General features: G+C 41.5%; 1 protein-coding gene across 4 annotated transcripts in view; it reads right to left on the bottom strand.

Annotated features, from left to right (window-relative positions):
- Positions 1–12,396: 12,396 nt before the first annotated feature.
- The window catches only part of CSNK1A1 (casein kinase 1, alpha 1), a 44,161-nt gene continuing 41,031 nt past the window's right edge, over positions 12,397–15,526 (bottom strand). For 3 of the 4 annotated variants that reach the window (XM_004686874.2, XM_004686873.2, XM_004686872.2), the window contains one exon: positions 12,613–15,108. In XM_004686874.2, the coding sequence (XP_004686931.1) occupies positions 15,101–15,108 (8 nt within the window). In that variant the 3' untranslated portion in view covers positions 12,613–15,100. Of the gene's footprint in view, positions 15,109–15,526 lie in introns of all 4 variants that reach the window. The other variant, XM_012727882.1, reaches the window with a different exon arrangement.

A 15,526-nucleotide genomic window follows, 5' to 3' on the forward strand; every position in this document is an offset into this window, starting at 1 on the left:
GCCAGTCCTTTGCCAACTACTGAACGTTAGGATTAAATAAAACTGAATGTTAACACTGTGCAGAGAGATACATCATTTTTCAAATGTCATTATGGGAACATGTGAGCAGCAGAGTGTGAAAGCAAAAATCTAAAGGAACTGTGGCAACCCACATGATGATCATTCACACGTCACCTTTTTTTTTTTTTTAAGAACTTTGCTTTTTAAAAGATTTATTTATTTATTTATGCATCTAAGAACTGTCACCAGAGACAGTAGGGGGAAGAATCCTGGTGAATCCTGAAATGAACTCAGACCCAGTCGGTGAGAGCACTGAGAATTAACCCCTCGGCCACCAGGGAGGCCCCACAAGGCCCTCTTCTCAAAAACTCTTCTCTCCAGTTTAGGGGAAGTGAAAACATTTTTTTCTCCTAAGCTGATCTCATTCCCCTGAGCGTGAAGCACCCCCTGTTCCACTAACTTGCTTTGGGGCCTCAATGTACTAACTGCTCCTCCTTTCTGGGCCTCAGTTTATGCAACTGCCAGGGAATGGATCATGTTCTTGAATGTACAAAGATCAAAGGTACATACTGTCCTAAAGTTTAATGAGTCTGCAAGTCCCCTTCGTGGTGACACTGTTGTCTTTGCTGTCTTTCTACAGGCAAGCTCCCCACTCCTCCCAGCTTTCTCCTGCCTGGAGCAGAATAAGCACACTTTTGGGTGAACTGTGCTGCCTTTGACATGCTGTATCCTTTAGAAATGTGAGTTTCTGGTAGGAAGATCCTCACTCCCTCTCCCCAAGAGCATCTTATCTTCGTTGGCGTTGGCGCATCTATGAGGCCGTCAGGAAAGAATCTTGCACCAAGCTCCTGCTCCTTAGAGTCAGGCCTCAAGCAGGAAGGGGTGGGGGGAGGGGCTACAAAGAATTCCAGCTCTTCAGGGGAGTCTTCAGCCTGAGGGGGGAGAAATGTGTGTCTGAGCAACTGCAGCAGACAAGCACAAACTTTGCCAGGAAAAAGCTGTCTGAAGTCAGGAGGAGGGCATGGTCAACCTTTCCAGAAGGTTGGTGAAGATTTCCTAGAGATGTTTGGATTGACCAATTGAGCAGATCAGGAAAGAAAGTGCAAGGTATTTCTAGCCTGGAGAAGCTCAGGAAGGCAGGTGACTTGGTGAGTCACTGAGTTATGGGTCTGCCAGGGGAACAGGAGCCAGGGCATTGGCTGGGCTGAGGACAGAAGCCAAGAGTTGGATAGGTTGGCAAGTAGGGGGCAGATCACGGAGTTGGCCATTATGTTGAAAGCAATCAGGAGAGGGGAAAGAAGTTGCCTTAAAACACACACACACACACACACACACACACACATACACACAGAGGGCCCTCCCTGGTGGCACAGTACAGCACTAAGAAGCCTAAGCCACTTCCGCATGAGTTCGATCCCCGCCTGCCCCTGGAGGTGACCACATAGGGTGGCAGACCTCTCCTCACCCCCCTGCTGCTCCCCTCAGCAGTGTACTTAGTGGATCTGCCTGTTCTGCTCCCCGCTCTGTCCCTGGTGAATCCTCTCACCTCCGCATCTCTGGCCTATACCCCAGTTCTGTATGAATAAATAAATAAATCTTTAAAAAACAAAACAAACAAACAAACAAACAAAAAACCGACACAGAATGGATCAGGGAGGTTGGGCATCAAGACCCGGAGATTAAGCTCAGGGATCACAGCAAAAGAGATGATGAAGGCTAAATGCAGAAGCAGTGAGGTCGGGAGGAGATGGGTTTGATAGAGGAATTAAGATGGCTCCCAGGTGTCCTGCTAGAGAATGTTATAAAGAAGCCACAGGCCCAAAATGGAGTCATAGAATGCTAAACGGAATAGTTAACCTAATTGCAGTTTCAGGCTCTCCCAGGCACGAGATTTTAAAACAATCAATCAGTCTGGAATTTCCTGATTAATACAATTGAGTCACCTGGCTGGTAAGACTCCGTCCCCTCTGCCTAATCCCACCTTCCTGCCCATAAAAGCTGTCCACTTTGTACCCTTCTGTGACACGGCATGCAGCGCATGGATTGTTTAATCAAACCAATTATGTCTTCAAATGTACTCAGAAGAATTTTGTTTTTCAGTTGGCATCTCCATAAACCCAGAGAGAATGCCAGGAAGAGCAGTTTTAGGGAGGGAAGACATTTGCTTCTTTCACGGACAATGAGCCAGGCCTGGGCTCTGCTGGTGTGGATCTTGGTCCCAGCCAGGTTACACATAAGCCAGAGGTGAGAGTTTATCACTTTTCACATGTGGCAAATCATTGTGGTTCACAGTGTCATCAAACTGACAAGTCATTCAAGCACGGACTCTGGAGCCAGATGTCAAACAGATCCAAACACAAGTTAGTTTAAGCTGTCTTCTGGACTTTTGGAAAGCAGAAGGGAAGGCAGGTTCTGGAATAACAAGAGCACAAAAGAAGCAAAAGAAACAAACCAAAGAAAGCACTTTAGTTTAAAATTCTGCTTGAAGATTCAGCACCGTTTCAGGAAGATAAAGAACTGAGCTTGTCAGATTTAAGCTGTTATCTTTTTTGTTTTTTTTTTTTTTTTTGAAATAGCAAACAAACACCAGCACTCCCTCCTACAATCCTGAATCAAGTGTTGATTTGATTCCTGTTACACTTCAGGAGAGGGATATAATTCTGAACTAAGCTGAATGGGGGAAGGAGTGTTTGATGACCTCTTGGAGGTTGGGGGGCAATACTGATTAGTGGTAGAATCATTTAATAGCTCAATTCCACATGTAGGTGATATTTCCATTACACATCGTGGAAAGAATTCAAGGATTTGAGTGACACTGAATTACAAGATTCCTCCAGCTTCCATGTAATTATATGAAAAAGACTCTAAATTCATATATCAATTAAAATGATCGATGGTAACTCCTATCTCAGGGATAAATAACACATAACAATGTGTATGTGAAAACACATTTTAAAAATCACCTCAACAGAATTTAACTACATATTATTATGTAAAGAAAGGAGAGAGAGGGGATTTGAAGTGACTGTAAATTCGATGACCCCACAGCATGTAATGCGGGAGCAGGCTGATGGCCTCCTAGTCTGCATTAGTAGACTACAGGGGTTGACTGGTTGCCTTCACCTACCAGTTGAGGAATACAAGGAAACACAGAGATGGGAGATGGCTTCTGTCCTAAAAATCACTGTCTTCCAGCAGGCAAGATACAGAGTTCCCGGAGGTCAACAGCTGCTGGCCATTTGCGGGAAAGCTGCCATGCTAAGCCCTCAGCAGATAGGCAGATGATTTCCTTGCTGTGTTTATAAATTTCCTAGCAACAGGGTGCTGCACAATTTGTCTTCCTACCCACAGGCCCTGAAAGAGAAGTGAGGAGCCATGCCAGAGATCTGGAGGTGACCTGCTCCAGGCTCACCTTCCCACAAGAGCCGGCCTGGGTACTCCAGGGGACCTGTCTGACACACCCAACTTTCCCTACTCCAGAACTTGCAAACATTAGAACTCCCAAAATGCCTATCTCTTTCCTACAGCTGGTAGCCTTCCTGTAGCTAGGCTGGGCCTGACTAGTTCTGGCACATCTTCTGTGGAAAAGAAAGAAAGTGATACTTCAAGACACTCCCCTGAGGTTCAGCCCACTCAGGCAGCCTAGGAGGCCAGATTTCCAGATGCTACAGTTCCCAAGTGGACGGCTATTCCGCTCACACTCAGGAGAAATCTGTTTTGCTCAAGCCTGTACTGTAGACTCTGTCCATTGCCCCCACCAGAATAATGTACCTTAACTAATAAACAACCCAGCTTCCTTTTTTTTTTTTAACTTATTTTTTAATGCATACAGAGCTGGGGTACAGGCCAGAGGTGCAGGGGCGGTGAGAAGCTTCACCAGAGGCAGAGTGGGGAACAGAACAGGCAGATCGACGAAGTCCAGTGCTGAGGGAAGCAGCGGGTGGGTCAGGAGAGTCTGCAACACCATACGGGTCACCTTCCTGACTAGGGATCAAACTTGTGCTGAAGCAGCTGCTGCAAGCTTCACAATGTGGCACTTTAACCCATTGCCCCAGGGAGGGCCCCCCCAGCTTCCTTCTTGACCTCTCTCTATGGCCCTGATGACCTTTTGAATGTCCTCCTTTGTAATTCTCGACCTTTCTTGAATAATTTGCCATTTAAAAAAAACCTTATTTTTATTTATGCATACAAGAACTGGTACAGGCTAGAGGTGTGGGGGGTGGGGGTGAGAGTCTGCACCAGAGACAGAGTGAGGAACAAATCGGGAAAACTGCCTGAAATACACTGCTGCAGGTGGACCAGAAGAGGTCTGCTGTGCCATGTGGGTCACCTCCCTGGCCAGGGATCGTACTCGAGCTGCAGTGGCTGCAGATAACTTCATAGTGCCATTGAACCTGCGCCACCAGGGAGGGCCCTCGTACACCATTCTTGATGCTTGTATCTCCCCTTCTTATACCCGCAAAACACCTCCCACCTCTCCCAGCTCCGGTTCAATCTACTTCACAGCCAGGTCAAAATCAAGTGAGGAAAAATTCATCTAGTCCAGATTGTCACCCTTGTTGGGATGCCTCCCAAATCTACATCTCTGACTGGGAAAGTTGTGACCCTATTAAAGTTTTGCAAAATGTTTGTGGGGGTGGTGGGGAATGGGATCAAAAACAGTGGGGAGGGGGGAATGCACTGGACTATGGTGATGGCACATGGGTGATTTGATGATGGGAAGCCCAAGGGGATTGCAACTGAATGCACAAAAATGCACAAAAATATGTAAAAACAAATATAAAAAAAAATTTTGCAAAATGTGGGTCTCTATAGGACTAGTGGATAATTAACTGATTTTGATAAAAAATGAAGTCCTGTTTTTATTATATTTCTCCCCTAGGTTAACTTTTTTTTTTTTTTTAAGTTTGCAACTGAAAGAGTTTCTACCATCATTTAAAAAGTTATCTGATGTGTGAGAAAAAGGAACTTTCCTACAATGCTGGTGGGAATGCAAACTGGTACAATCACTCTGGAAAACTGTTTCGAGGTTTCTCAAACTGCTAAAAATAGAGCTTCTAGCTAAAAACAGAGCTTCTATATGACCCAGCAATCCCACTTCTAGGCATCTACCCAGAAGACACAAAAACACTAATTAAAAAAGACACCTGCACCCCCATGCTTATTGCGGCTTTATTCACAATAGGAAAGCCATGAAATCAACACAAATGCCCAAAACTAGATAGCTGGATTAAGAAGATGTGGTACATATACACAGTGGAATATTACTCAGTAGCCAAAAAAGATATACTCATGGATGGAGCTGAAGGGATCATGCTTAGTGAAATAAGCCAGCAAGAAAAAGAAAAATACTGGATGGTTTCACTCATAACAGACCAGGGGGGAAAATAATGATGAACAACTATATATCAGAGACATTTTACCAGGGTGGAGTGTGGAATGGGATAAAAAATGGGGACGGGAGTACATGGGACTATGGTGATGGCATATGGATGAACTGGTGATGGGAAGTCCACAGGGATTGCACAAAGTGCAAAAAGGCACAAAGTGATGTAAAAATAAACTATTATAATAATTAAAAGTCATCTGAACCCACGTTCTGATGAGCTGTTTCCTGGAACCAGTTGTGTGCTCATAAGCCAGCTGGGTTTGGGAGGGAAGCCCCGTTTGGCCTGTAGGCTCCCAGTCTCCCATCACAGCTGGTTTCCAGTGAGCAGCTGACGCCAAATGTGCAGCTGGGACGCGACATGCAATTTCATGCCCTCAGAGGAAGATGCTTCTGTTCTCAGTTTTGTCAAGGGCAAAACTTCTACCCATGTGGTGATTCTGATTTCATGGCATAGTCACAAGCACCAGCAGGGAGACAACCTGGAGTGATTACTCCCTGCTTGGAGTTGAGCAAACAGAAACCCCCAAATCTGACACCCTGGCCCTTCTCAGCTCATTCTGCCACCCAGTTGGTCTGATGGTTCTCAAAGGTTAGGTGTACAATGGAATTGAGGGGGCTCCTTGAAACAGATTGTGGGGTTCTGCCCGAATTCTTTCAGGAGGTTAGGGAGCAACTTCTGTCGCTGGTACGAAAACTACACTTATGAATCTCTGTCCGTGCAGTTTAGCAGCAAAAAGGTACTGGCTGGGTTCTTTGCTAGCCCTGCCACCTTCAGCTCTGTGACCTTTCAGTAGGATTATTTTCCCAAAGGACAATCAGGGCTTCAAGCAACAGTGATCTCAGGGTACACTCTCAATGCAGTGCTATTCTATTTTCTCCTTCTAGCCCATTACCACTCCATGTGTAGTGTCTGGAGGGTGGGAGGAAGCACAGGCTTGAAAAGCTGCAGATTTCCAAGGAACAGCAACCCTCAACTATTTCCCTGGATGACGATGGGCACAACGAAGTGAACAGAGTATCTCCCTTCCTGATCTAGCACAATTTCCTCTACAAATATAAAAGGGCACACTTAAAAACATTAAAATTGAAAATCCCTGGAGGCACAAAGATGAAGTCTCAGAGCTATTGAGCTACCATCAGCTACTGCAGCATGACTTCAATCCCCGCCCAGGGAGCTGACCCACATGGCTCAGCAGACTTCTCAATATCCCCCTCTGCTTCCCTCAGCAGTGTATTTCAGCCAATCTGCCTGTTCTGCTCCCCACTCTGCCTCTGGTGAATCTTCTCACCCACCCTGTCACACCTGTGCCCTGCACCTTAGTTCCTGCAAGCATAAATAAATCTTAAAAAAAATAAAAATGTACTTATTTCATAGGCACAAATTATTAGCCTTAATATCCAACAGACTTGCGTCAATAGGTTGTAGATCCAAATTCTTCGAACCAATCTACAGGATTATCACAACTGTGAGCGCATACACAGGACCTTCTAGAGAGGACCAGACTTGGTGTGAAAGGAGGGAAAATATTTTCTCTGAAAATTTTCCTATCTCTAGCCCCTCCACTCCCTAGTTTATGCTTGCTTGCTACTTGGATTTCCTCACCTTACCAGCCTTCCTTGCTCCTATTGCAAAAAGATCATTGATCTCATTTATCACCCTCAGTTCATCTTGACAGGAATGCAAGCACCTGTAGCCCAGTAAAGGCGTGTCAGTAGAGATAAACCTGGGTGGGCCCTTTCCTATTTCATAGACCTCGGTCTATTTCCTCCTTCTGTGATCAACATGGCGCGGCAGACCTCTCCTGTCTTGGCCTGCTGTTCCCCTGAGCAGTTTACTTTATGGATCTGCCTGTCCTGCTTCCCACCCTGTCTCTGGTGAAGCCTCTCACCACCCCTGCACTTCTGGCTTGTACCCAAATTCTGTATGCATAAATAAATAAATCTTAAAAAAATGTCATGCCATCAGGCACCTTTCAAGATAAAGCAACCACAGTTTACATTTTTGCCATTTTCCAAGGGGCAGGTTGTCAAAGATATTCAAAATTGCCCAAAGTATTCATTTTCACACTTTTTGGTGGCCACACTCTCCATCTAATTAGCTCTGTGTCTAAATCTAGATCAAAACATTACACTTAATGGAATCACATGATGTTAGCATGGTGGAAACCAGTTCTGCAATTAATAAAAAATATTTACTTAGCAACTGTTGAGAGCAGTGTCTAAAAATACCCACCTCCCCCCTTTCTTCCAATCTTAAATATCAAATGCAATACTTCATCACCACCAAGATTTGTGCCTCTTTGGCAGAGTGCCAGGGAAAGCTGCCTGGTATCTCAGATATTGTTTCAAATAGTTAAAGTATTTCTACTTCTCTGAATCAGTAACATTGCAGACTTAATATGGTCATGTTCAGTAAAGGGACCTTTTCAGAGTGTGGACTTTCTACAGGACATAACAGCTGTAAAATGCTGTGGGGCTGGGAAAGGAAAAACTCCCATATACCCTAGAGGATCAGAACCTTGTACATGGAAATGCTGCCAAAGTGTAAGTGAGATTTACAATCACAAGCAAAAATAAGTTGCCCAGACTTCTTAATATTAGCAGAAGGCAAGTTTAAGTTTTATTTATTTACTTGAGTCAGTTACCCTAAATGCTGTTCTCCTGGTCTTTCCCCAGCAAGGTATGACCAGTAATTTCACACTTTAGTAGTATAAAATAGATGTTTGTTGAGATGCTGCTGTAGTTATTTACTTTCCAAATTCAATAAAAAAAAAAAAAAGAAAGAAAGAAGAGGGGGATGACCTTTCCTCCAAGGACAGGAAACAAAATGGAAATATGCCATAAAGCAAGCGGCGCTTTGTGCACTCAGGTGACTGCCCAAGCTGGCCAGTAAAGTGATCAGTCCTTTTTAAATTTGTGAGTTAAGGGCCTCCATGGTGGCCTAGGTGTTAAGTCTCAGCATTATCACCATTACGGCCTGAGTTTGATCCTTGGTCAGGGAGGTGACCCACATGGTCCAGCAGACCTTTCCTGGCCCACCCACTGCTCCACTCAGCAGAGTATTTCAATCTATCTGCCTGTTCTGTTCCCCGCCCTGTCTCTGCTGAATCATACTCTTTGGTGACTCTTCTCACCCTCTGACCTGCACCCCAGCTTGTATACATACATAAACAAATCTAAAAAATGGAAATGTTAAAAAACGGTAAATGTGATGAAGCTAAGAGAACACAACTACTTATTCCAACATAGGATTTCCATATCCTCAAATGTAAAATGGAGCTGGGACTTAGCTCAAGGAAAGCCATGAGGATTGGAAATCAATACATGTAAGCACTTCAAAATGTATCTGAGAATAGCACTCAACCATGATTAACAGTCTCTGGTTTTAAGGTGGTGACAAAGGAAAATAAAATTTCAGTCCCAGTGCTGTGTGACTGACAAAAGCTGTACAACCTTGGGTGTTCTGCACTTCAGTTCTTTGAAGTGGGCAAAGTACGTTTTCATGATTGCTACAAGGTTGAGATGATGTACTTAAGAATTTTGAAGACATTAAAAAGTTATTTGGATTTAAATTCCTTAATTTTTGAAGATATACTATGAAACTTAAGATCATTTAAGATGGGCATGTTCTTACTACCTTTTCAGCAGAGAGTGAGGACCAAAAGACGTTAAGAATATTTTGGTCAGGCCACCATGGTTGCCTTTAACATGAGCGCTTGGTTTGTGAGGACTGGCAAGTGGCACCCAAAACCTATTCTCTGGTTTGCTGCAGGGCCCCCCAGAACCCAAGCTCCTGAGATGTCTACCTTTCCCCCAAAATAGGATCAAAGAGGGAGGTCTTTATGGTGATAGCATGTCTCCACACCCTGGCTCCAGTTATCAATGCCTTTTGAGGCTGTGGTTAAGTAATGCAGAGGACTGGACCAGCTTTGGGGCCTCCTCAAAGGATTTCATACAGGGGTGTGCTGCTGGAGAACAGTGCCATGGTCTTTCAGCATCACCCAGCGGATTGCTCAGTGGAACCAAGGGGGAAGAGAGATAAGCAGGGGAACAGGAACAGGCCCTACAGAATGAAGACTGACCTAAGCTATAACATTTAAAATTCCTCAAAAACATTTTTTAAAAAAATTTTTTTCGAAGGTGCTGATTTAAATGCCATCGACTGTATATATTTTCTTGGTGGATTCAGGACTCTGTAGTCAATGTTCAAGTCAATAACACTATGCATTTTGATGTAGAAAAATAACATTGTTCAGGCCGGATTTCTTTTGAGACAAGTCCCTCAGTAAGCAACATGTATGGAAATACTGACAATGAAATGCTCTGTTCATCAACTTTGCACTTGTTTTTAATAACGTAGTTACTTTTCTAATGCATTATTCCTTTTACTTTTAAGCTGATATTCTAAAAAGCTTCCCTTTCTCCCCATTTTTTGGTTTCTATATAGAAAACATGATTCTTACTGTGAATTAGGTTGCTATCATTTTCATGTGATTGAAGATTTGGCCATTAAAGAACCTTTTAAGTGGCTCTTGTAAATTTTTTTTTTTTAAGATTTACTTATGCATACCAAGCTGGGGCACAGGCCAGAGGTGCAGGGGCAGTGAAAGGATTCACCAGACAAGAGTGGGAAGCAGAACAGGCAGATCAACAAAGTACACTGCTGAGGGGAGCGGAAGGCAGGCCAGGAGAGGTCTGCTGCGGTCATGTGGGTCAGCTCAGGGGCCCAGGATCAAACTGACACTGAAGTGGCTACGGCCCACTTGCACTGCTGCATCCTTATCCGCTGGCCACGAGGGAGGGCCCAGCCCTTGTATTCTTGACATGCACCACCACTTTTAGGATTCATGGCACATCACGTCCTATATTGATCTTGTGCTTTTTTCTAACCCAGCCCTGAAGTCAGCCATTTTTCCAAGAAGCCGCCATTCCTTTCTGTACTTAGCAATCAAGATTTGAACACTAGGTGTGCTCATTCCTGTGATTATTAGATTCTAGGTCACAGTAAACAACTGGGAAACAAATGGAACATTACATGGTCTCACACAACACCAAAACCATGAAAACAAAGGGTGAGGAACTGTTCCAAATTAGACCAACTAAGCACAGTAATAAGTGTGTTGGATCTTGTACAATTTGATACCAGATGAAATAAAACTATATTAAAAGGTGTGTCTTTCCTAACAGTGCCATGTGTTTGTTATCAAGAGAAAACAGGTTCTAAAGGTACTGACTCAATTTACTATTAAGCTCGTTTGTTTTCTGAACCATGATCATGTCATCAGATTAAATGGGAAATTTGTTCATTGACCAAGTTTTTTAGATATTAACCGATCGCTAGTATTTTTGACATTGAGAAATGTAGACAAAAACCCAACCATGATTCGCCACCTCAGCAAACACATTTGTATTTTCCACAATTTTTATAGAACAGGCATAATCTACAGGGTAGGCCTTTCCTCTTCTCACTACACATGATCTTACCCTCCCCAACAGCTGTCTATATTCAAATGGGCTCTAAAGGTCAATACTTGGGACTCTTAAGGCCTCCAAATCCTTTTCATTCAGCACTTTGACATCATCCAGGGCTTACTTTATTGTTCTCCTCTCTTCAACTGCTCTTCAGCCATTTTGTCTTGTCATACCCAGTCTTAACTTTTTCACTTGCTACTCTCCATCTAAGAAATCTACTTCCACATTTGCCTCGATTTCTAAGTTCTTCTCCAAAACTCGAAACCACCCAAGATCAAGATGACCACCTTGGTCTTACGGCATCCAAATGCTTACTATAGCAATGGGCAGTGTGCTAAGGACTGAACCAATACCACCAAGAGCTGTTACAGGGAACTGTCTTGGCCACCTTCCAAGTCCTTATAGGTAGCTGACAGTTTAGAACCCATTTGCAATGTGCTGTGATGCCAAAATAGGCATGATTTTCTTTAAATGTTTTGTACGCAAACATTTACCTATGAAAAACAAGTAACTTAACTGAAATAGTCAGTAGGCGAGGGGGTGTAAAAAAGCCAGCAGGGAAGGAAAGCACAGCGGAATATGCTGGATAACTATGGGTGCTTTAACGGTGGATGACCACACCCAAAGGAAGAACTCCTGTATTGTGGGGGGAAAAAAATGCACGAGGAAACTGAAAATGGGGAGGTGAAAACAGAAAATCCTGTCTAAACTATAACTGACTTAAGTGTTCTGGCTGGCTGCTTTGCTGAGGGCCTACTGACCTTTGAAGCCCTTTTTCCACTTCCAGTTATTGGATATTACTCCCAATACTTACCATATTATTTATTACATGCTTCTCATAAATTAGGTGAGAAGTTCCTCAAAAATGTCCCTTTCAGGGACCAGTTTGGTAATGGCAAGACAGAATGAACCAATTCACTCCATCAGGCTAAAAAGGTGCAGAGACCAAAGAATTCCCAAGAGTGCTCTTAAAACTGATTCTGCATTCTTACTGCAGCATTCTAGCCTCAACCAGTAGATACAATGCATTTGACCAACTTGAGCCATTTTTGGAAAGCTGGTTTTTCTAACAGCTCTGCGGTTGCTCACCACTTTCATAGTCCTTTGTGTATGTCCTCACAACTGGTTTAACCAAGTCGCTTCTGAAACATTATCACTGTACTTCAATACACTCAGGTATGATTAATATAGACTGTATCATCCCAATCAGACTTAAACTTGATTCCTGGAAGTCTGCAAGTATACCAAATAATCTGTCATCAACAAACATACTTGAGAGGAGAAAGTAAAATCCCCAAATAATATGACCAACAGTTAATGTGGCTCAAGGGGGGTCTTCAAGACAGTATATCTGAGCCACAGTACTGCCACATACTCATTTGGCTCAGAGTCAATTTAGCTACAGCCTATGGCTGAATTTTCAGGTACTAAGAATGTATAGGCCAACGTCTCTCAGAATCTCATGCTTCCTTCTAGTCAAGTCATAAGAACCTATTCTTGGTATTTCAAGTTCTAGGGAAAACTGGCTCATTGGCGTGGGTTATAAAATCCTTGTTTGGGACTTTTTATTACAATGGAATTAAGTTTGTAATTGTTTACATATACTCTGCTTGAAACATTTAACAAAACTGCAAGGACTAGTAGACACAGAAAAAAACTTAGTATTAGTAAAAGCAAACCTCCAAAAATCCCATTTGTAGGCCATAAGAGCATGAGCACAACCATATGGGAGGAGATAACCAGTCTCTCCCTTCATATATATTCTTTTTTATTTTCTTGATATACCTTCCCAAAACAGACATTCAACAGTAGTTAGAATGGCCATCTCCCAACATTTAAAAAAACTGCACCCCCCAATGGGTGAACAAAGTAAAGAGTAGTTAAGTAACCTAGAGTTCAGCTGAGTAAGCCACTGTGGAGCCTTAAAGTGGTGAGGTCTTCCAATTTCAGTGATGTCTTCAACTTGTGTCATCATTTTAGTGGAAAAACATAATTTAATTTTGGTGGAATGAGATTCATCTCCCGACAGGATTAGTAACATCATTCACTCAATTTCATTCTTCTTTTGTGAACTGTGAAGAAAATGAATGGTAGCTAGAAGATCAATGGGATTCCAGCTCCAGCTGCAGATGAAGATATACCACACGACAAGAACACCTATTTTGATTTACAAAGCTAACAGTTTTAAATCTGCAACTGAATTACAGACCAACTACACCACAACCTTTTCAAATGGCAAAAATACAAAAAAGTTAAGTGTTACAAAAATATTTCAGAAAAAGTGCATAGTCTAAGTGCATAGTAAATAAAAGCACTGAAAAATATCTTGCTAGAGGGAGTTCAGCTTGGAAAAGTTATTACCAAAGCCAAACGTTTTTATTTTACACAAACTATACTCAAAAATAGCTTTATGAGACTGATTTCTGGCTAAAAGTATCAAAGGGTTTATTAGTCAAGAAACAAATACCTTAACTGACATGAGTGGATAGAAAAGAAACAAAGAAGCTGCCTACCCCCAATATTCATACTCATTAAGATTTCTGCAGTATGACGGATGAGAATATATCCTTTAATGGCAGATTGTGGTAATCATGGAATTAATTATTGCTAAAGTAGGCTTCAGATTAAAAAAAAAAAAATCAAACTGGACACTATCTGAACCAAACGTGTCAATTTACAGTTTCAAGGTTATTTTACAAAATACCTACATTTACACAATAGGCTCCGGCAGCATTTTCAGACAGAGGTTCTTTTAAATTTATCCTGACATGTTATAAATGAATAAATTATACTACTCCAGGGGACTTATTGTCAATAAGCTTATCTTCCTCTTAGATCAAAAAAAGAAAAGGTGCATTTAAAATTGAGAGGGGAAGCTCTGACAAATTATAGAACAGAAATGGGTGAAGTGGGGAGGGTTCACCCTCAAATTAAAACTCAAGTGGTGTGATGTTCTCTGGATAAGGAAATATGTTCAAAGCCAATTAACTAGGAATTTGAAGAAAAACTTCATTTTATAGTCAAACCCTTTAAAGCTTTCATTCTTATTCAAAATCAGTCCAGCGGTTAGTCTGCAGTGGTAAGAATTACAATACCAAGTCTTGGCATCTGCAGTTCCAGGTATTGTACCTACAAGTCATTAAAAAAAAAATCACAGAATGCCTTTCCCCTTAGGATGAAAACAACAACAACAACAACAACAAAAAACCACAACTCTTTAAATAAAAAATGGACAAGTCAAAACACTAAATCTAAAATGATTTGCAAAGGAATCATATGTAACAAATGGCTTGAAGTAGTCTATTAAAAAACTGGGGCAATTTTGATTTCAGTGAGTCAGCAAGGCATTTTTGTTGTTTAAAAAAAAATCTCATTTCCTTACAGAAACAGTTTTTAGTTTTTAATGAACTTGTAAACAAAAAAGTTCCCATTTCAAAATAAAAACAAAATCCCAGATCATATAGATGTTTACAGTGATTACATTTATCTAAGCAACATACATACATATTCAGTTGTAAGATGTTAACTAAATTTGTGACAAATATGCTTTTGTTTTTAATACCAAGAACATTATAGAGTTAATGCAGAGTCCTAAGGATAATCTAGTAGTCGCTAAGTTTTTCTTAAGTCTTCACTTTAGATGCTGTTATTTCTAGCACAGGTAAGCAGGCAGAGTCTTTCATATGCTCAAACACTGGAATCTTTGGTTGCTACCATATCAGCTGGCTTACAAATAAGAAGCCAACCATTTAAAGAATGTTTTAAGTGAACAACTTGCAAACCCCAGGGATGGATAAACCCTAAGACGCACAATTGTGAGCATTTACAACCGTCACAACTGTGGCCGAAGACTGTTCATGCCGTTCTTCTGAAATAAGATCTCAAAGCAGTATAGTTCAAAATAAAAGGTTTTAACAAAAAATTGGCATATGCACAATTTCTCCACCAATTTGTGTGTCAACCATTTAGTTAACTTTTCCACTTGAAAAAATGCAATAGAAAACTGGACACCATGTTTCACTATCTCAGTTAATATTCACAATTACAGCGCTACAACTCAGGACACAGCATCGCCAATGCTGCCCAGAGCCAGTTTATACTGAAATAAGTTCTTTACATCAAGTAAATGGTTGTCCACAACCACTGGCTAGTGTACATATGAACTAAAATTTCTAGATTTGGGGAGAAACAAAGGCTGCTCCGATCATCTGCTCTGCTTCTTCTGTTCCTCACTCATGCTTAGAAACCTGTTAAAGAATCAAAACAAAAAAATATTAATATTCCAAGTTAAAAAACTTTTAAAACTACACCAAAAATAAGGAAATTAGGTGCAATTGGGGGCCATAATTACTTTAAAATGGTGATTCATGCTATTTCCATTCATTTAAAACTTGCTGATTCGATTTTTTAAGAACAAAAAATTAAATGTTTCTGCTCTGGATCAATAGGCAGAAGTTTATATATTATCTTCCAGTCAGCACATGATTTTCAAGTTAGAGAATTACAACTAGTTCAAATGAACCTCTTTTGTTCATACCTGTACTTCCAGTAACTAGAACAGATATGTTCGACTATTTGTGAAATGAATGAGAAATTGCTTTAACTAGTTTATAATCATACTATAAACAGGAACTTTCCTGTACATTGCTTCTGATGCAACTAAAA

This window comes from Condylura cristata, unplaced genomic scaffold (assembly GCF_000260355.1).
Source record: "Condylura cristata isolate star-nosed mole 26May11 unplaced genomic scaffold, ConCri1.0 scaffold00021, whole genome shotgun sequence".
In the NCBI taxonomy this organism is placed as follows: Eukaryota; Metazoa; Chordata; class Mammalia; order Eulipotyphla; family Talpidae; genus Condylura; species Condylura cristata.